At 44.1% G+C, this 20,681-nt stretch overlaps 1 protein-coding gene and 1 pseudogene across 5 annotated transcripts in view; one reads left to right on the top strand and one right to left on the bottom strand.

Annotated features, from left to right (window-relative positions):
* Positions 1-20,681, bottom strand: part of Gbf1 (golgi brefeldin A resistant guanine nucleotide exchange factor 1) — a 155,877-nt gene that overhangs the window by 19,232 nt on the left and 115,964 nt on the right. For 3 of the 5 annotated variants that reach the window (XR_003851507.1, XM_008845636.2, XM_008845638.2), the window contains exons 5-20: positions 15,591-15,709; positions 14,183-14,291; positions 13,629-13,689; positions 11,767-11,821; positions 8,017-8,164; positions 7,463-7,686; positions 6,823-6,991; positions 5,087-5,298; positions 3,821-3,919; positions 2,821-3,015; positions 2,408-2,597; positions 2,070-2,210; positions 1,683-1,771; positions 1,155-1,357; positions 449-572; positions 26-151 (exon numbers count right to left, since the gene is read on the bottom strand). Coding sequence is in view for 4 of the 5 variants with exons in the window: in XM_008845636.2 (XP_008843858.1) it covers positions 26-151; positions 449-572; positions 1,155-1,357; positions 1,683-1,771; positions 2,070-2,210; positions 2,408-2,597; positions 2,821-3,015; positions 3,821-3,919; positions 5,087-5,298; positions 6,823-6,991; positions 7,463-7,686; positions 8,017-8,164; positions 11,767-11,821; positions 13,629-13,689; positions 14,183-14,291; positions 15,591-15,709 (2,264 nt within the window). In the remaining variant the exon portion in view is untranslated. The remainder of the gene's footprint in view (positions 1-25; positions 152-448; positions 573-1,154; positions 1,358-1,682; positions 1,772-2,069; positions 2,211-2,407; positions 2,598-2,820; positions 3,016-3,820; positions 3,920-5,086; positions 5,299-6,822; positions 6,992-7,462; positions 7,687-8,016; positions 8,165-11,766; positions 11,822-13,628; positions 13,690-14,182; positions 14,292-15,590; positions 15,710-20,681) is intronic. The other 2 variants (XM_008845637.2, XM_008845639.2) reach the window with 1 other exon arrangement.
* Positions 6,084-6,444, top strand: LOC108491425 (annotated as a pseudogene).

Here is a 20,681-nt window from a genome sequence, read left to right as displayed (position 1 = left end):
TATCTTGGTTGGGACCCAAGCTTACCTCTAGGGTCATGGGTGCATTCTGTTTGCGAACATTGTGGTTGTGCTGGTCAGTGTTAAGCATGATGACGGCATAGGCCAGGGCAAAGCAAGCATCGCTATTGGCAAATGGGGAGCCATTACACTTCTGAAAAAGCAAAGACCCCCATCTGTGTCAATGTCTTTTTCTGGCCAGTTACACCCTCACTACCAATCCACTGATCAGTGCTGGTACATAGAGGAGGTATCACCAAGAAAGTAGCCAAGCTTTTGCCAACTCCTTAACAGAAGTTGGTTGGTCCATTGAAAGCCCATTGATATGCTTTCACCACTAGTAGCTCTCAGCCTTCTTAGGAGACAAAAGCTCCAGTTTTTAGTTGAGAAGATACAGAAGCCCTCAAACTGACATGGGATGCTGGACTTAGCTTCTGATACTCAGACTCACCCTCCAGTGCTCTGTGAATGCCTCCAGCAATCTGTGGATGACTGGTGCTTCCCCAGGCAAACGGAAGGCTTCCAGGTAGAGGCGGAGAGCTTCATCAAGCCGCAGACCCTGAAAGCTAAAGGTGCTGCAGAGAAAGGAAACAAAATGAAGAGGCCGAAGGTATGGAAATTGCATAGGTTGGACTCTGTTAGTCACAGTCTCCTTAACTTTCTCCTACTGGAACAGAAGAGGATAATAGCTCTGAAAAGGATGTTCTCTCTAGCCATTCCTAACAAAAACCCCAACCTTTTAGCACTTACCACATTAGCAAAGCTGTTGCCTAGAAACCTCACTCTTTAGAACCTTGCTCTACCCCATTTGCAATGCTTTCAATCAGGACACAGGAGGGGGCTCTTAAAGCTTTAGTCCTTTTCAGGTCCAACAGATATGAATCTTGGGAAGAGGCAGAGTATGTGAAGTGGTCATCAGCAGAAACTGATAGAGACTACTTGGAAAGAAGAATGCTCTGGCCTTGCAGACATTTCTTTCTTTTCCTTTCTGCCTTCCTTTCTTTTTTTTTTTTTCCTCTCCCCTCTCCTGCATTTCTCCTTCTTTGTGTGAAACTAGAGATTGAACCTATGGTTTCATGTATGCTAACTGAGCACACTATCACCGAGCTATACTAGAATCCCCATCACTTATACCTGATTACTTATATTTCCCTCACCTCACAAAACTCTCCAACAGGTCAATGTTTCTGCGGTCACTCACAAACTCTCCAATCATTTTCTTGTCTAGTCGAGGGTTCTCTCGGAGCCACTGGGCTATCTCTGTGTTGTCCATTGGGATGGTGAGGAGGCCTTTCTCCTGAAGAAACTGGATCCCTTTCTTTGGTTTTTGGTTGAACTGCTCTGTGCCAGTGATGAGCAGCTAAAAGGGAAAGATTAGAGGTGTCAGAAGTTACCTTACCCTCAAGTCAGATAAGGCCAGGCCAGAGAATACTATAGCCCACAGCTGGCTACCTAATGAGCTCTTAGGACATGGTTTGTTTTATTGTTTTGACACAGGGTCTCTCTGTAGCCTCAGATAGCTAGAATTCACTATGTAGACCAAGCCAGCCTCCATATCACAAGAAGTTGTAAAACAAGCTGCTAAGATCTCCCTCATCCTCATCCACTGCAATAGAAACCTTACAGAGGACACCACACAGGGGTGGAAAGAAGCTGAACTTTGAGGAATATATTGATGCATGTACCTTTTTTTTATTTTTAATCTCAATTAGCTCCCTTGGATCTGGCAGAAGACAGGAAAATCGAGGTGGCTTCCTGGTAAACTTTTTGTCACCTAGGAAAGAAGACAGAAACAGTCATAAGACCTCTTAGAAGGTCACTAACTCTTCCCAAGCTCTCTCCAGTGACAAGGAGGAACCTCAGAAATGTTCTTGTCCTCATTAGTCTCCTACCTGCTGGAAGTTCTACCTTCTGCAACTTCAAATGTTTCATTTCCTTTCTCTGGGGTTCAAACAAGGTGAGCTGCTAGGGCTTATTCAGGCATGACCTCAGGCCACTCTGTTCGCCTCCTTCTCTCTCTCTCTAAGCCCTCTAGTTGAATGGGTTTAGGGTTATGGACACTGAGTACCCACCCCCAGAGTCACCAGCTTCCTCCAGATTGCTGCATCCTGGCTTCCCATGTTCTGTTGACAGCCATCCTCCACTTGGAAGATGCAGGCCTGGGGCATCTAGGGTCATGCCTGTGGCTTTCCCATCACTGGCTGTTTTCTCAGCTGGTAAGAAGAAAAGACATTAAGCCTTATAGGTAGGAAGTACCACAGATGAGGTTGAGTCCCAGGATGAGAAGAGCTATATGCTCCTATATAGGGCACCAGCACTGATGGAACAAATGCAAGACCAAGTAAGGAGGGGAAAGGAAGAGAGGGGAAAAGAGAAAGAAAAGAAAAAGAAAATAAGAGATGCCTCTCACAATTGCTAGTTTCTTGGGTGCCATCTACTGCCTCATAGCTGGGTCTGGTTATTTCTTTCTTCTCTTGCTGGGTGAGGCTATTGAGGACTTTAGCCTGGCAGTGAGCCTCAGTGCTGTCAATAACTGTCAACAGGGCATCAAGAGACAGTAGGTGTGTTGTATAGAGCTGACCAGACACGGGGAAAGCATTCTGGAAAGTAAACAGATCCATTAAACTTGAGGGTAGAAGAAAATACTTTACCTAATTATTTTTCCAAAAATCCAAAAACTTACAACTTCTCCATTGCCCTTACAAATGCATTTCTTCTTCCTGTTCCCCATCTCTGAATCCCCTCCCTGTACCATTATTACTACCATTAGGGAGATTTCCTTAATAGAGCTTCTTTCTAGAGGCAAATGAGAGTTTTCAGCACCTTGGACAGCAGCTTAGTGAGGTCCTCAAAGAGGTTGGAACAGTAGTAGTCACAATCATAATTGATGTAGAGCTCGGTGACAAGGCTGGGGATACGCCAGAGCTGCACAATGGCCTCTAGTGCCATCTCCTTCATCTCGTAAGGCATCTTGGGGTTTTCAACAGTGATGATCTCCATTAGCTTTTTGATGTACATCTGATTGCCATTTGAGTGGGGAAAAGATTACAGATAAGAAGAGCAAATTGGACGGGAAGAACATTAAACAGGAAGCAGAAGTTCATCCAGGAGACATGCATTAAGAGATACCTGAAGGTACTCATTCCTCAACAATATAATACCCTCTCTGTCTCCATGATGGACAAAAAGGCCTAGCTCTTGTTCTTATGCCCAGTCTCAAAGAATTTGCTTATTTTCCTTTTTTTGTACTGTGTATAAGAGCCTATCCTAGACTTATTTAGAGGCTGTTTTGGCAATTTAGCAGCAATGGTGGACTGATTTATAAGAGGAACTGCTAGGCAGAAGAGCCGTTCCCATTCATGGTGAGGTTACCTGTCAGTCCTCATATTTGAGTTCTTCCACTTTTGTCATTTATTTATGCATTTATTGAGACAGGGTCTTACTCTGTAGTTCAGGCTGCCTGAAAACTATGTAGTCCACGCTGCCTGAAAACTATGTAGTCCAAGCTGGCCTTGAACTCATGGCAATCTTCCTCCTTCAGCCTCCCAAGTGCTGGGATTTCAGGCATGAGCCATCACACCCAGCACCAGGTTCTCCCACTTTACAGCCAATTAGTCTTGTCTGGAATCCTTTCAACTATTCTACCGAGCCTGGGCAATGAAACAAAGTATAGAGGCAAAAAAAATCTTCTATAGGAAACTCACAAATATCTATCACTATAGCATGATTGAGCTAGCTGCCACTGAAAAGGAAATACAAATGAAAACGAAAATCCCCCTTAAAAAAAAAAAAAAAAAAAAACTTCCAACATCAAAAAACGTACCTCTAATTGGAACTTGAGGTGCTCCCGCATGCTTTCAAACAACAAGAAGCATACTCGCAGGGAAGCAGCATAAAGATTCAGCCGCTCCACACTGAGTAGCTGGAGATCAGAGAGTAGGAGGTCAAGAGAAGGAGAGCAAACTAAAAGTAACAGAGGGCCAGTTCTCTAAGGGAACTCTTGCTTTTGTTGTTGTTTGCTTTGTTTTCCCCTTCAATGTAGATTTTCTTATTGAGTTTTTGTGCATTTCATACATCTTAATCATATTTATACCCCCTCCCCTGTCCACATTCCCCTATATCCCCCTCCCCCGACTGGATTTCATGCATTCTGTCATATATGTTAAGGCCTACTGAGTCAAGGGTGTATACCCAGATGTCCCTCAGTGTGAGTTCATCCAGTGGAGTGAGTCTAGTTAGCCTATCTAGAGTCCCTCCCTTAAAGAAGATCTACTCTTCCTCACCCTGCAGTAATCAGCTGCCAATAGCTCCTTGCTAATGTTGGGGGCTCCTGCCCATTTCCCCAGTTCTATGATGTTTTTTTTTTTTTTTTTTTTTCCTGGCCTGAGTTTGCATGGGTTTTATGCATGCTGTCAACATTGCTGTAAGGTCATATGAGCAAGTTTCCAGAGGCTTGGAAGACTCTTTTTCCTTATGTGCCAACCCTGGCTTTTCGCCTTTTTTGGTCTTTTTTTTGGGGGGGGGTCTTTTTGAGACAGGGTCTCCCTGTAGCCCCAGCTGTCCTGGAACTCACTATGTAGACCAGGCTGGCCTTGAACTCACAGAGATCCTCCTGCCTCTGCCTCCCAAGTGGTGGGATTAAAGGTGTGAGCCACCATGCCCGGGCCCTTGTTTTTGTCTTTTTGAAACAGGGTCTCCCTGTAGCCCCAGCTGGCCTGGCACTCACTGTGTAGACCAGGCTGGTCTTGATCTCATAGAGATCTGCCTGCCTCTGCTTCACAAGTACTGGGACTATGCTTTTTTTTTTTTTTTTTTTTTTTAAGACAGTCTCTCATGTAGCTCTGGTTGGCTTCAAAACCATACCATCTTGAACGCCTTATCCTCTTGCCTCTATCTCACAAATTCTGGAATTATAGGCATGCACCACCACTTCTGGGTTTCTAAGAGAGTTCTTGATTTAGCCATTCCTTTTTACTTATAACTCCTGACCAAATGGGAGGGGGATGGTTTCTTGGGATCAGTAGTCATGGTGCTTTCCTGGCTTTTCAACCTTGAAACTAACCAAGGTCTCTGAGCAGCTTAGTCTTACCTGGAGTAAGTGGCGGCACATCTCATCCTTGATGAGCCCCAAGAGAGCCTGGCACTGGGCTACAGGAGCTGACTCAAGGGCCACTGTCAGCAAATGCAGTCCCATGTGAATCATGACCTCTGAGTTGTGGCGGTCGTGTGGATTGGTGAGGGAGATAAGGAAGCGGAAGAGCTCACGGATACAAGGAAGACCATAGGGAACCAAAGCTGTACCTGGGACAGTGAGGAGAGTAGGATTACTTAGAAATAACCAGCCTGCTAGTGAAGCCTAGTCTGCTCTGTGTTATCCATGGCAATTTATTTTATTTGTGTGTGTGGTGTGTGCAGTGTTTGGAGGTGGTATGTATGAGGGGGTGCATGCATGTGCAGTATGCAGGTGTGCATGCCCATGCATATATATGTGGAGGTCACAGTAGGATGTTGGCCACGTTCATCTATTGCTCTCTACCTTACTGTCTTGAGATGGGGGTCTCTCACTGAACCAGAAACTCACTGTTTTGGCTAGGGTGGTTGGCCAGCAAGCTCTTAGGATCCACCTGTCTCTATCCCTCAATGCTAGGGTTACAGGCATGGGCAGCCATGTTTTTAAGGAAAAGGATCCATTGCCTACATACAGTAGGAAGGTGACAGAATAGCTTCACTTGTTGGATGGACCCAGAATTAAGTTATCTTGGTTAAAAGTCCCAAGCTTTCAGCCAGGTGTGGTGGCACATGACTTTAATCCCGGCACTTGGGAGGCAGAGGCAGGCGGATGTCTGTGAGTTCAAGGCCACCCTGGTCTACATAGTGAGTTCCAGGACAGCTGGGGCTACAGGGAGACCCTGTCTCAAAAAGACCAAGAAAAAAAAAAAAAAGTCCCAAGCTTCCAGCCCTAGTCACTGAGCCACCACTGAGTACTCACCTGCCTCCCCCTCAAGCCACCTCGCTTCCCATCCCCAACCCTCTCCTGCAGTTGCCTTCCACAGGCTGTTTCCATGGAGGAAAAGAAATCATATTGTATGTCGACTATCCAGAACCTCTACTCTTTTTGACCCCTTTGCTGATGCAAGTAAGGGTGATGACCTGCTTCCTGCTGGCACTGAGGATTATGTCCATATAAGAATTCAACAGACAAAAGGCAGGAAGACCCTTACTACTGTCCAAGGGATCACTGATGATTATGATAAAAAGAAACTAGTGAAGGTGGTTAAGAACAAATTTGCCTGCAATGGTACTTCAATTGAGTATCCAGAATATGGAGAAGTAATTCAGCTATAGATTGACCAGTGCAAGAACATATGCCAGTTCCTGATAGAGACAGGACTAACTAAGGATAATCAGCTGAAGGTTCATAGGTTTGAAGTGCTCGTGGCTCTCTGAAGCTTAAGTGAGGATTTCCTAGCAATGAGTAGAATTTCCCTTCTGTCCCTTGTCACAAGTTTAAAAACCTCACAGCTTGTATAATGTAACCATTTGGGGTCCACTTTTAACTTGGACTAGTGTAACTCCTTCATGCAATAAACTGAAAAGAAGCCAAAAAAAAAAAAGTCTCTCTTTATAGGTTCACCAAACTTCCTCTCTGTATAACTTAGGGAAAGGCTCCATCCATGTGAATAGTTCTATGGCTTGATTCCATTTCTTGCCTAGGAAATGGGCTCATAGGTAGTAGTTGCCTTTATCTAAGCTGGTCTAGGCTCAAGCAGTTTAGAGGGTAGGATGGGGCAGGTGAATGAACAGAGCCTTCCAGAGAGTACTCACCTTCTTTCTGGGAGGACTGTGTAAAGCGCACACCCCGGGGATTGACATAATCCATGTCATGGACAGAGGCAGAGTCAGAGTGGTCAGTAGGGGATGTACACTCTTCTAACACTTCAGGGATGGATTCCACTGATGCAGACTGGGCTTTTTCCACATGGGCTCCTTCCTGCTACGATCAGCAGCAGTTAGATATAGAAAAAGGAATGAGGCAAGGGCAACTTAGAATTTAGTCCCCTCAAATATCTGTCTTCCAAGTTGATTTATGAATCAATACAAGATAGCTCAGGGAAGGAATAAGATGACTCAGAAAACATCCCAGACATCACTCATCTGCAGTGACCAGAACCCTAGAGGTGCAGAGGTTCTTATAGGTTTAGGATATAGATTATTACCTTTGGGTAAAAGGCATGGCCATCTCCCTCCCTCTTGCAGATACTACCTGTATTCATCCTTGACAAATCTGCTTTTCACAGTGAGTCAAGCTGTAGGTTTTCTGGGCAACACAATTAATTGTGGGAAATAGGGAAGAACTCCCTATCCCAACCTTCTTATGAGTCAAGGCTTGGATACAAGGACCCAAAAGACCAAATCAATTCTCACAGCAGAAGACTGGAGAGGGGTCTTTAGAAATCAGTAATACCTGAGGATCGAGTTGATCGGAAACCCCTATCTCATTACTCCCAGGCTCTGCAGTTGTGTTTTCCCTTGGAGAGCCAGCTTGCTCCAGGTCAGTGAGGTCCTCCTTGGAGGTAGCCTGGGAGGAGAATTCCAGACCACTGTCTGTAGAGGGACTGACCACTGCTGAGGCAGCTTCTGAACTTGGAGAAGAGATGGATGTGGGCACATCAATGAAAGGCATGCCACCTGACAAGAAAGTAAATGAAATTTGAAGGACAAGATAGACTCTATGGGTTAAAATATGCCCTCCAGAGCACCAGGGCCTCTGCTCCTGACTGAATGCTCATCTGTGAATGCCTCTAGAGCAGTGACAGTTCCTCTGAAAGGAGAGCAATCTCAAGTCACTGTAGAGTTGTTGAACAGTCATGGTTTGATTTGATCTAGAGTTTTCCTTTCTGCTCTCAACAGAAAGGTCAAAGCCCCTCAGTTGGTTGGCTTTCCATTTCAAATCCCTGAGAAAGAAGGGTCTTTGCTTTCCATCTCTTCTAATCGGAGGAAGCAATCCAGGGCACGCACCATTAAGATTAGAGGATAAAGTGGCTCCATTTGGGGTGGGCAGCTCTGAACTGGATATGACTTTGGTCATATGACGTGGAGGCCGGGGGGATCTTTTCTGTTTCTTCCACTTGGATGAATCACTCATGCCTCCTGCTCTCATTTTCAGCTGGAAAAATCATACCTTGTTAGCACCCAGACTAAAAAAGTATTCAAACTAAGATATTATCCCTAGAAATGTCTCATTACTTAGTCCTTCTGGTTCCTAGAAAACAGCTTCTACCCCATATCTGTGCTAAAGTAGAAATCTAGATCATCAGACTACATTCCCATGCCTCTACATTTGCCACTTACTGGAGTGGCATGTGGCCTACATATAGAAGGTAACAGTCTGCTTCTGGATTGTCACTAGTATAGCCAGCTGTCACACTTATCACTCTGCTTCCCTGGGTCCTGTCACATTCAACAGGCAATCCTGTTGTACTGTACATGATGCATGACCCTCCTGTAGACAGGGTAAGGGCAGGGGCACTTTTGTCCAGAGTCTTAAATCTACAGGCCCATGGACTCCTGAGCTTTCTTCCTCAGTCACTCTGTAGAGCAGCCTCCTATTTCTAGTTTGTGTCCAACTATGAGCACCTCTTCCTTCCTTGTCTAGATTCATAGCTTTCTTACTAATGCATGGATGGGGACATAGACCATAAATACAACTCTTACTCTGGAATTTCTATACCAAATTTGTCAAAGATTAATTCACTAAAGAGTTATATCCCAATTTATTTGTGAAGGAGGGAGAGTCTTTCATCCTGCTGTTCCCAATTTTGATATACTGAGATCTCCTGTTCTTATTGCTGTTCTTCCTAGATGCATTTTATTTCTTTTATTTTACTATTATTTTTTAGATAGGGCCTCACATAACCCAAGCTAGTCTCAGACTCACTAGGAAGCCAAGGATGATCTTGAACTTCTGGCTCTCCTGCTTCCACCTCCCAAATGCTGGGATTAAGGTGTGAGCCCCTACACCCCATTTATATGGTGCTGGGGATCAAATCCAGGGCTTTGTGAATAATAGGCAAGGATTCTACCATGTGAACTCCATCCTCAGGATCCCTAGATGCAATTTTAAAGGATCTGTTCAATTTCTTCATATATTTGGAGACAGGATCCTTTCTTCAAGTTCTCCTACTTTCAGAACTTTGATAGCTTTTGATCCCTTGCTTAGAAAACATAATTCTTTCCTTACCCAAATCTCCTTCCAATACAGGAGCAAGGCCCCCAAACTGAGCCTTTCCTCCAGTTCTTAACAAAGGAACAGCTTCACATTGGATTCACATTTCTTGTCCCTCCATCTCCAAATGCCTGCAGTCATTTGCCTAAAACTGAGCTTCTGTGGCTAAAGAGGAATCAGAAGGATGCTCTCTCTCCAGTAACCATGAAGCTCAGGTAGATTACATAAATAGTAAAAAAAAAAAAAAAAAAAAAAATCTGGGGAAAAAAAAAAAAAAAAACAAAAAGGACAAAAACAACAAAAAAAAAAAAAAAAAAAAAAAAAAAAAAAAATCTGGGAGAAGAATAGGACAAACATACAGAGAGCAAGAAGCCCAAGAGATCAATGAACAAACAAGGACATACCTGGCTTTACTAGCCACTGTCAGAGCTCAGGAAAGTACTAACAACTAAAGGTTTATGAGATAACCCTTCTTTCCATGAGGCTCCTCTGGATCAGTCCTACTTCTACTGAGAATGACAATCAGTCATTGATGTCCCTTCCATATAAGAATTAGTCTTTCCTGTTTTCCCTCTGTCTTCTGCAAAGCTAGCTCCAATTAGGTCATTTCAGTGAGTGTTCTTGGCCTCTTGACTGGTATAGAAGCCTAGAGTGTAGCAGTTCTCCCAAATGCCTCTCTTTGAAAAGTATTGCTATGCTTCCTGTCCTCATATTCTAAGGTGCAGCATGGGCAGCAGGTGTTCATGGAATGCTATACCCCCTTATCTATACAATGTTATATTCCAAGGGAGAGCAGCAGCTTTACAAAACATTACAGATCCTGCATTAATAATCATGGCAACATGCTGGCTAGCCACTGAAGAGAGTTGAAATTTGAAACTATGCAAACATACAAAACTCAAGACAATGCATTTTCAAATAGGACGCAGACACAGCTGTAGCTAGGGAACACACACACACACACACACACACACACACACACACACACACACACACAGAGTTATTTTATCTTCAATGACCTGAATGTTTACAACTACACCTCTAGCATACATATTCTTGTGATGGTTAACTTAGCCACTATTCCTTTCTCTTCCTCTTCTTTCTAAGGTAAGAATACGAGATCAGGGTAATCTTTAGTTTGTACTCTGGGCCCTAAACTCCCCTACATTTTGAATTAAAGGACAGAGGGTATCTTGCAGGTCTTAAAAATTTCGGTTCCTTTCTATGAATGTAGAGTTCTAAACCTTAGAATGATCCTTTTAATGTAATCAAGAAATAAAAGACCCTCACTAGATGGACTACCTTCCCCACCAACACAGCCCGGTATCCAGGACTCAAGGACTATGCTTAAGCTCTCTACACCAGCTCTGAGACAGGGAGAGAGTAGAAGATAGAAGAGTCTTGCTTGGAGGTCCCTGTAGTTTCCCTAGAAATAGTGGATCTTAAGCCTTCCCACAAGATGACAGCAGGACCCAGGCTCTCTAGGTTTTCTATGTGACTATATGATGTTTCAGACTTCCTTCTGTCTCCAGGCAACCAGAGCTCCCAGTGAATTCCCAGTACTGCAAAGCTACAAACACATGCAACTTTGAAAGCCAAGCTGTGTTACTAGGGTGGGTAAGTTTTGCTCTGAGCAATAGAAATGGGACCCAGTATTACATATAAAAAATAAACATTTAAATAAATAAATAAAAAGAGGGAAAGGAGAGGGAGAGGGAGAAGGAGAGGGAAAGAGACCTTGAGGTTCTTAAAGAGTAGTACCCTCTCTAATTGGTTCAGGGCTTTGGTCTGCTCCCCACTACTTAGCTCCAGTTTGTTGAGGAGACATGGAGAAATCTGTGAAAGACAGGCAAACGCATGATTTAAACAGAATGAAATAAATTCAGACACGCGCCAACAGGGCACAGGGCAGGAATGGGGATGGATGGTAGAGGACAAGGGCAGGTCAGGTGCATGCACCACATAGTCAAGGTTCATGTCCATGGGTAGAACCTCATCAGAGGTCTTTGAAGTCCTGAGCTTCAGTTTAAGATAGAAAGAGGCCATCCTTCTGACCACCATTCTTGTCTAGCAATTTAAGAACCCTTGAGCTAGAGTCTAGCTTGATTTAGCTCTTCAACAGAGACTAGAGCTTGCACAAGCCCAGTCTTACCCACTCATAGGGAAGGATCTGGGGCATGGCCTCTCTAGGACTCTTACTTGCTGACAAGGCTGAGCCACAAGGGGATGGCCAGACTTTCATCTTTGTCAACATGCATTTTTAGCCCAGCCTAATAATCCTTATCCAGTTTCCATGGTTCATCAGCATATGTGGTGGGTCAAAAAAGACAGGCCAGAAAGGAAAGGTTATATAGAAGGAGAGGTGTATGGGAGAGATTATATTTCTCACTGAAGGAGTAAGTAACAACTATTTATAGATTACAAGTAGACCTATTTAGGGCAAAAGCATGTCTTTGCTACTAAGCAACAGTATCCCATAGTACTGAAATTTGGAAGTTAAGGAGGCTTGGACAAGGAATAGCAGATGAACTCTCAAATCTTACCTTCTTCATGTTGGTTCCTACATAGCTCTTGGGTTCTTCTTTAAACTGAGGTAACCTATAGGATAGAGAATGCCACAGACTGCCTTTAGGGACATGATAAATGTCCTCCTCCATGTCAGTCAGAGCTGAAGCTATCCTAGCCCAGAATATCTCTGTCTCTTAGACTTATGAAAAACTAGATAGATAAACAGGCTAATTCCACCCCTTTCAGAGCTTCAGAGCCATAGGAATTGGGGTATGTATGGCATAGACCAAGAAAGTAAACACTGGAGCAGAGTGACTAAGCACTCTTGGAGTATGGAGGCTCTTTACATACTTGGAAAGTACTGCTGAATACCAAGAGATAGAGATAGGGTAACCTGCATCTTAAAAACACCAAGAGATCAGGTATAGAGAAAGGAGTAAAAGGCAGGTCAATGTTGGTTTTTGTTTGTTTTCTGAGATAGGATCTCCCTGTAGCCCCAGCTGGCCAGGAACTCACTATGTAGACCTGGCTGGCCTCAATCTTAAAGATCTGCCTCTCTCTCTGCCTCCAGAGTGCTGGGTTCAAAGGCATGTACTACCACACTCAGCTAGGTCAATGCTTTAAAATCAGTATATTTGAGCCCATGGAGTAAGAAACTCTTTGAAGCAGGGTCTAAGGACAGTTTAATATGTAGAGAATAGAGATTATTATCTATAAGTCTGAAAGCAAAAATAAATGAATTGGGAGGTTTAAAAATCATTGCTTCAGTTGAGCGTAGTGGCGCATGCCTTTAATCCCAGCACTCGGTAGGCAGAGGCAGGCGGATCTCTGTGAGTTCGAGGCCAGCCTGGTCTCCATAGTGAATCTAGGACAGCTGGGGCTACAGGGAGGCCCTGTCTCAAAAAGAAGCCCCCCTCCCCCCAAAAAATCATTGCTTCATGGGGCCGGAGAAATGGCTCAGCAGTTAAGAACACTGGCTGCTCTTGAGAGGACCTGGATTTGGTTACTGGCACCCACGTGTGGCTAACAACCATCCGTAACTCCAGTTCTAGAGGATCTGACGCCCTCTTCTGACCTTGTGGGCATTGCATGACATGGATGTGCTAACATATATGCAGAAGACCAGGTTTGGTTCCCAGCACCTACATGGCAGCTAACAACTATCTGTAACTCCAGTTCCAGGGAATCTGACAGCCTCTTCTGTCCTCCTTGGGCATTGTACGACATAGGCGCACTTACCTACATGCAGGCAATACATGCATACACATAAAATAAAAAAATAATAAAATATTAAAAAAATGGCTTCAGTTCTCAAAATGAGTCTAGCAAAGAAGGTATAGGAAATAGGCAATTAGGTCTAGGACGAAAAGGCTTTTCAGGCTCTAGGATGAGGGGCCTTTCCTAGGATAATCAGCAATCATGGTTTGTCTGGGGCTGAGGGATTTGCCAGGATGTGGAACTTTTAACTACTAAAATCAGGACAGACCCGGGCAAAAAAAGGGCTAGTTAAGTAGCTTTTACAACTGTTGGTTGTTCTAGCCTTGACCTTCATTCACAGAAATCCAGCAGAGCTCTGGAAGCTCAGCAACCCTGTTCCAGGCTGTCTTAAGTTTAGTATCCTCTCTAGGTTCCCTTACCCAGATGCTACCTGCACAGAAACAGACACAAGTTTGGGAAACAGAGATTAAACAACCCTCTGCCTCCCCAAGGCCACAGAAGCTTTCTCTTCCTTTTCCCTTGTTCAGTAACCCTGAGCCCAAAGAACTACTCCTATCCATAATCCCAGTGGCTTCTGATGTGGCTGTGGGGATGGCCAGGTCCCTAAAGTGGCTATGTGGAAGCAGGCAGACTCAAGAGGGCTGGGCAGCCAGGCAGAAGCAAACAGCAGCAGGTTTACCTTGTGAAGAGCAGCTGCACCATGTCTACGAGAGTGTGCTCTGCGGATTTTCTCAATAACTCTGCACGGGCAAAAACAAATAACACAGGTGTCATCACTTGCTGTGCTATTATCAGGAGACTTCTCAGAGCAGACTCCCCTCCAAACTGTGTTTACCAAGGATTATGCCAAACTTATTAAAACCAGCTCCAGCTCACTCTGGTAGTCATAACTTTACTGAACCACTAGGTGGTACTACTGAGTCAAGAAAAAGTAGGCACAATAGATGGGTTTTCTCCAGTTATCCACTGGTGTCAATCCCAGAAACCTTAAGGGAGGAGATTTGGTTCTGGAACTGAGTCAGTCTAAGATTCAACCTCACGCCTACCCTGACATAATGGGTTGAGATCTCTATTCTAGCTTTACAACATCACAAAATCCCTAAGGCTCCCCCAAGGTAGATATGATGGAGAAATCCCATCTCTTTGGGGTTTAAAGACAGCATCCCGTATACATACTTGGATACTGGTCCCAGGACCCAGGAGTGGTTAAAGAGTGTGCATTCAAGCACCTACCACTGAGTCTCATTTCAAAGCAGATCCGGAAGCAAGACTGCATAATCTCACATACAGATTCATTGGTTAAGTGGGTACCCGCTGGGGTTAGCAACAGAGTCCGGAGAACCTACAAGGAAGAAAGAGACACTGTGATCAACAAAATAGGCTAGGTAAAGTTTACCTGTAGGCAGAAAAGGCACCTAGTGTTCCTTCAGTCTCCTAGGAAAGCACTCCAAGGGTGAATTATTTTATTATTATTATTATTTTTAAAATGTGTGTGTGGACAACCTTGGGTATTAACCTCAGAAATGCAGTCCAGCTTCTTTTGAGACAGTGTCTCTCATTGGCCTAGAGCTCACCAATCAGGCTAGACTGGCTGGCCAACAAGCCCCAGGGATTCTCCCGTCTCTTTTGCTGGTGCTGGAATTACAAATGTGCTCACCATCACTCCCAGCTTTTTACCTGGGTGCTGGGGATCAAACACAGGTCCTCATGCTTGCAAGACAGGCAGATACAGACTGAGCTAGCTTCTCAGTCCTTTATCTTTTTTTTTTTCTTTAATATGGTGCTGGAGTTCAAGTCCAGTGCTTCACACATGCTAGGTAAGTGCTCTATCACTAAGCTATGTGCCCAGCCTAGGTGTGAGTCTCTCCCCACCTGTTGCCTTTTTTTTTTTTTTGGCCCAGACTGGGCTAGAATTTATAGTCTTCCTGCCTCAGTCTCCCAAGTACCGAGATTATAGGTATGCACTACCATGTCTGATTTTAGGGTTGCATTTTAAAAGAAAAGTTAGCAAGAATGCTGACCTCAGAGCTGGGCATGATGGTGCACACTTGTAAAATCAGCACTTGGAAGTTGAAACAGGAAGATCAAGAGTTCTTCCTTAGCTGCCACAAGAGACTGTCTCAAAAAAAAAAAAAAAAAAAAAATATTATTTTGATATATCACAGTGAAAGATTTATCGTCCTCTTTTTTTTTTTTTTTTTTTTTTTTTTTTTAAAAAAAAAAAAAAAAAAAAAAAAAATTAAACAAGTGCTAGCCTTACTTCATTCAGCCTGAAAGTAGAGACTTCCATGAGCTGACCAGGGAACTGTTTCTTCACTCTGCAGGACTCTGACATAGCTAATAACTCATTCCATCTCTAGCCCACAAACCTAACAGATGGATGATATAGATACACTCTGCCAGATGTACAAATGTATTAAGGGCTTCTGGTATTTGATAGCAATTCATTTAAAGCTCTTAATTATTTTCCTTACAAAAAGCTTTTACTCTGAGTACCTGAGCTGCTTGTTTGGAAATAAAGTCAGTCTCTAAGCCCCAGTGGAGTCAAAACACAGCTTCGTGCTGCGGACAGAATGAGGTAAGGAGAGTCAGCAGCACCAACCCTTGGCCATTAGCCTAATTGTTCTTCCCTCCCACTTACCTGAAGGATTTTCATCAGGACAACTTCATCGCTGGCAGGATCTGTGCCCACAAAACGGGCATGAGTGACAGCATCTGCCATGTTCTCCATGCCCTCTGCTGTGCCCTCATGAGCAGGATCTGCTCCAGCAAAAAGGGATAGATTAAATGATGGTGAAAGGGGAGACAGCCTGTCTATAGATTGCTTGGAGAGACTTTAGCTTTCTCACCAGTCCCCTAACCCACTGGTTTCTTGAGCTACCTAAGAATGTTGCCCATAACTTGGTTTTAACAAGCTCCTTTCTACAACTCTAATGGTAAAACAAGTTCTTCTCAAACTTAAACATGTATCAAAGTTAACTTGGAGTACTTGTTAAACACATACAGAACTGGGTTCACTTCTAGAAGCTTTGCTTTTTTTGGAGGGTGTGTGTGCACACATATATGGGCATGGGTGTGGAGGTCAAAGGTTTATGTCCGTTATCTTCCTCAATCACCCTCTACCTATTTACTTATTTATTTATTTTGTTAGCCTGGAGCTTACAGATTCAGCTAGACTGGCTGGTCAGCAAGTTTCAGGGATCCCTCTGTCTCCATCGCCCGAGTGCTTGGATTACAGTGCCTAGCTTTCTACATGGGTGCTAAGGATCCAAACTCTAGTCCTCATATTTATGAGGGTGAGGCAGGAAGATTATGAGTTTGAGGTCAACCAGGGATAGATAGAGAGAACCTGTTCCCCCTCCCAGAAAAAAAAATTTATTTATTTTGTTTATTTATTTATTTATTTATTTTGAGACAGGGTCTCCCTGTAGTCCCAGACTGGTCTTGAACTCAGAGATCCACCTGCCTCTGACTCCCAAGGGAGGGACAGGGTCTTATGTAGCCTAGGCTAACCTTAGACTGGGGGATCTTCTTGCCTCTACCCCTCAAGTGCAACCATACCTAGTTTGTTATAAGGGTCAGGAAACTGTGGCTAGACAGGTCATAAGCTGCAGGGGAGAACCTAATACTATTATTCTGCTAAATGGAGATAGTATTAAACTGACTACTAATGACTTGTTATACCACAGATTAACACATCTATCAACTCTCACCAGAGAAGCTTCTTCTTGTAGCAGATTTCAGCTAACAGAGACCCAGTAGTGGTTAACATGCAGAGAAAAAGAGACTGCAGAGTGCTCATCCCTAAATGGGACACTCATATCACAACCTTTCCTCTAAAGGCTCAGAGATCATTGTAGAAGAGGGGGCACAAAACCTTAAAAGCCAGAGGTGGTGAATGAATACAAGGAAACCATGTTTTCTGGACACAACAGGGCAGTTGCACATATGAACCCACAGCATTTGTGACAGCTTGCACAAGACCTGTGCAAACCAAGGCCCAACAGAACCCAGCATGGAGAGGTTATGGGGGCAAGAAGCCACAGCCCTAGCTGAGGAACTATTGGCAAGTTATAGCTACACGGAGAGAGTCAGTTTTCTTTATGGGTGTGACTCCAGGTAGGTTGGCCAGGTTCCAGGGACTGGACCCACACCCAAGAGCATTTGGGGAACACAAATTAGACTCAGTAGGCCTTAAATAGAGGACATGAAGTGAGCAGGGAGTAGGGAGGTGGAGGAGGATCTGAGAAATGATAGGGGCAGGATATGAATATGATCAAATACATTATATGAAATTCTCAAAAGAATCAATAAAATATTAAAAATACATTTAAGGGCTGGGCATGGTGGTGCACGCCTTTAATCCCAGCACTTGGGAGGCAGAGGCAGGCAGATCTTTGTGAGTTTGAGGCCAGCCTGGTCTACATAGTGAGTTCCAGGACAGCTGGAGCTACAGGGAGACCCTGTCTCAAAAAGAAGAAAACAAACAAACAAACAAACAAACAAAAAACAAATAAGAATACATTTAAATAAACGTAAAAGTCTAGCTTAAGGGGCTGGAGAGATGGCTCAGCGGTTCAGAACACTGACTTGATTTGTAGAAGGCCCAGGTTCGAATCCCAGCACCCACATGGCAGCTAACAACTGTCCATAACTCCAGTTCCAGGGGATCCAACAGCCTCTTCTGTCCTCCCCAGGCATTGCACAACATGGGTGCACTTACCTACATGCAGGCAATATACACATACACATAAAATAAAAAAATAATAAATAAAAATTTGCTGAGTGTGGTGGCGCACGCCTTTAATCCCAGCACTTGGGAGGCAGAGGTAGGCAGATCTCTGTGAATTCAAGGCCAGCCTGGTCTACATAGTGAGTTCCAGGACAGCTGGGACTACAGGGAGACCCTGTCTCAAAAAGACCCAGAAAAAAAAAAAAGTCTAGCTTAATGCTTTTTAAAAAACAAAAAGATTTCTTTTCTTGGGGTTGGGGATTTAGCTCAGTGGTAGAGCACTTGCCTAGCAAGCACAAGGCCCTGGGTTCGGTCCTCAGCTCCAGAAGAAAAAAAAAAAAAAGACAAAATAAAAAACAAAAAAAAGTCAGGTGGCAAGGCAAGAGTATCTCTATGAGATTGAGGCTAGCCTGGTCTACACAGTGAGTTCTAGGCCAGTCAGGACTACACAGTGAGACCCTGCCTCAAAAAAATCTTGTTACTAGTATAACTAACCTACAAGAGAGAAAGAGACAAACAACAGAACCTAAGGCTGTGGAGTGGGAGGGACACAGGATTTCAGCTATGACTAAGAGGGGAAAGCTGGCAGTGAGCACAAATCTGTCAGGGGTGAGCTCTGCTTCCACACCAGTGTTAAACAACCACAGGGAGTAGGTTAAGAAGCTGCTTCCTCCAAGACCTGCAGAGGTCCTACAGAACTATCTGGATTGCTGGCTCTAGCCCTAGGTCTGCTCTGAAGAAATTCTGAGCCCTTTCTGCTTAGTCCTGAAAAGGGAGCACGAGTAGAAAAGGCACTCTGGGAGTGACAACACTGAGCTGGCATGGCAACACGAAGGAGTACCTCTTGATTTGAAGTGGCAGGACTTGGAAGACATTCTTGCCATTTTCTATCTTCCCTTTCTTTTTTTGAGACAGGGTCTCACTATATAGCCTTGGCTATCCTGGAACTCACTATGTAGACCAGGCTGCCTGAAAGTCACAGAGATTCACCTGCCTCTGCCTACTGAGTGCTGGGATTAAACGTGTGTACTACCACACCTGAAAAATTTCCTTCCTTCCTTTATTTAGTTTTTTAATTATGTTTTGATTTTTTTTTTTTTTTTTGGTTTTTTTGAGACAGAGTCTCCCTGTAGTCTCAGCTGGCCTGGAACTCACTATGTAGACCAGGCTGGCCTTGAACTCACAGATATTCACCTGTCTCTGCCTCCCAAGTGCTGGGATTAAAGGCCTGCACCACTATGCCTGGCGATTTTTAAAATTTTTCTTGAGTGTTTTGCTTGCATGTATGTAAGTGGACCTGTGTGTGCAATGCCCACAGAGGCCAGAAGAGGCTTTTGGATCCCCTGGAAATGGAGCTTCAGAGGGTTATTAGCTGTCATGTGGGTGCTGGGAACCAAACCTGGGTCCTTTGCAAGAGTAGCCAGTACTCATAATCCCTGAGCCATCTCTCCAGCCCCAATTTTGCCTTTCTTAGTATTTCAAATTAATGGAGCTCCTGAGCCTAAAGCTCAGAGGACAGCCAAGAAGCTGAGCATTTTTCTTGCAACAATAAGCCAAACTTTCTTTTTTCTCTTCTGTCTTTGTTAGTAGTCTCTGACGTGTCAAAGACTCTGTTGTTCTTATAGCATCCGTCTTCTGAGTACTGATTGGCTACTTAGAGATCATGCAAAAGGAAGGCAGTTTCATGATTCAGAGCACCATGTGGTGATCCAGCTCCTCCTATCATCCTCTTCGTGTCTCTCTCAATCAGAACAGATAATTATCTTCTTTCTGGCCCTTGCTTCTAAGCCCTGCCAGAAAGTCCTTATGCAGGCCTCCAGGACCTCAGGAAAGCCAGGTCTTTCTCAGTATTTGGTGGCATGTTAGAGTTCAGTAAATGGCAGCCTTGCTCTCATCTCAAGGCTCCCAGGAGTCTGTTTCTTCCTCTCTTTCAGTAATCTCTTGTTAAGGTGATTAATGTTCTGTTGATCTTTTTGTATTCTTATTCTTTTGGTTTGAAAAACGTAGTAAAATTCATTTTCAAAATAGCAAGGTAATAGTGACAGGTCTTTGGAACCACAGGAAGGGCCTGCCAGCAAGTTGGGCAATCAGTACAAATCCTGGTCTGGCAGATATGTGGGAACAAATCAAAGGCCAGTCCTTGGAGTAGAAGCTAAAATAATCCAAGAAGCCTGGGGTTGCCAGATTCAGAGGTGAATGGGTGGGTTTTTTTCTAGATCTGCCTAAACAAAGGACTTTTGGCTTGAGCTCACTTAGTAGATCTTGTCTTCTAAGACTCCTTCCTCAGAATGTTCCCCTTTTCCAGTCACTTGGGAGCCACCTTCAGAGAAATTTGCCAGCCTCGCCATTTTGCTTTCTGGCTTTTATACAGTCCTTCCTGCTCCTTTTCTCAAGCCTATGGCAATCACTACCTCTAGCATTTTCCTTTCCCACGCACTAACCAGCTGGCTTGAGGTCTCCAATGACCAGCCTGTTTGCCAGGTCCAGGATGGGGAGAGAGGAAGATGCAGAGTTCAGAGGGAAAGAGCAGCTGCTGGAGGCTGTGAAGACACATGACCTGCAGGTGGTGCTCTGATCAAGCCTGGAATTGACTATGCCTTCTTTCTTTCAGAGAAAGTATGAAGCTGGGTCTGTATTACCTGAAGAGGCTGATGCACCTACTCAGAATTTGGGTGGCACCCAAGACTCCTGCTCAGGATCCTAAATGCTTTAGCAACTTTCTAGAAAAGATAGTTTTCTTGTCCTTCACTTAAAGGTCATTTGTTTCTGGCTAAGTAGAGACTGAGCCTCATCATCTCCCTACTTGGGAACAAAACCAGCTGCATATTTTCTATTTCACTCACAATTCACCATGGGCTTGCTTGTATTAGGGGGAAAAATGGAGAATTCTGAGTGATGAAACAAATTTTAAAAAGGAATCCAAATTGAATGAGGGATGAAGCTCAGCAATGAAGTGCTTGCCTAGTACATGTGAGGCTCTGGGTTCAGTTCCCGTTATTA

This window comes from Nannospalax galili, unplaced genomic scaffold (assembly GCF_000622305.1).
Source record: "Nannospalax galili isolate Female #2095 unplaced genomic scaffold, S.galili_v1.0 scaffold161, whole genome shotgun sequence".
In the NCBI taxonomy this organism is placed as follows: domain Eukaryota; kingdom Metazoa; phylum Chordata; class Mammalia; order Rodentia; family Spalacidae; genus Nannospalax; species Nannospalax galili.
Note: the sequence above shows the minus strand (reverse complement) of the source record. Positions and strands in the feature narration are given on the sequence as shown.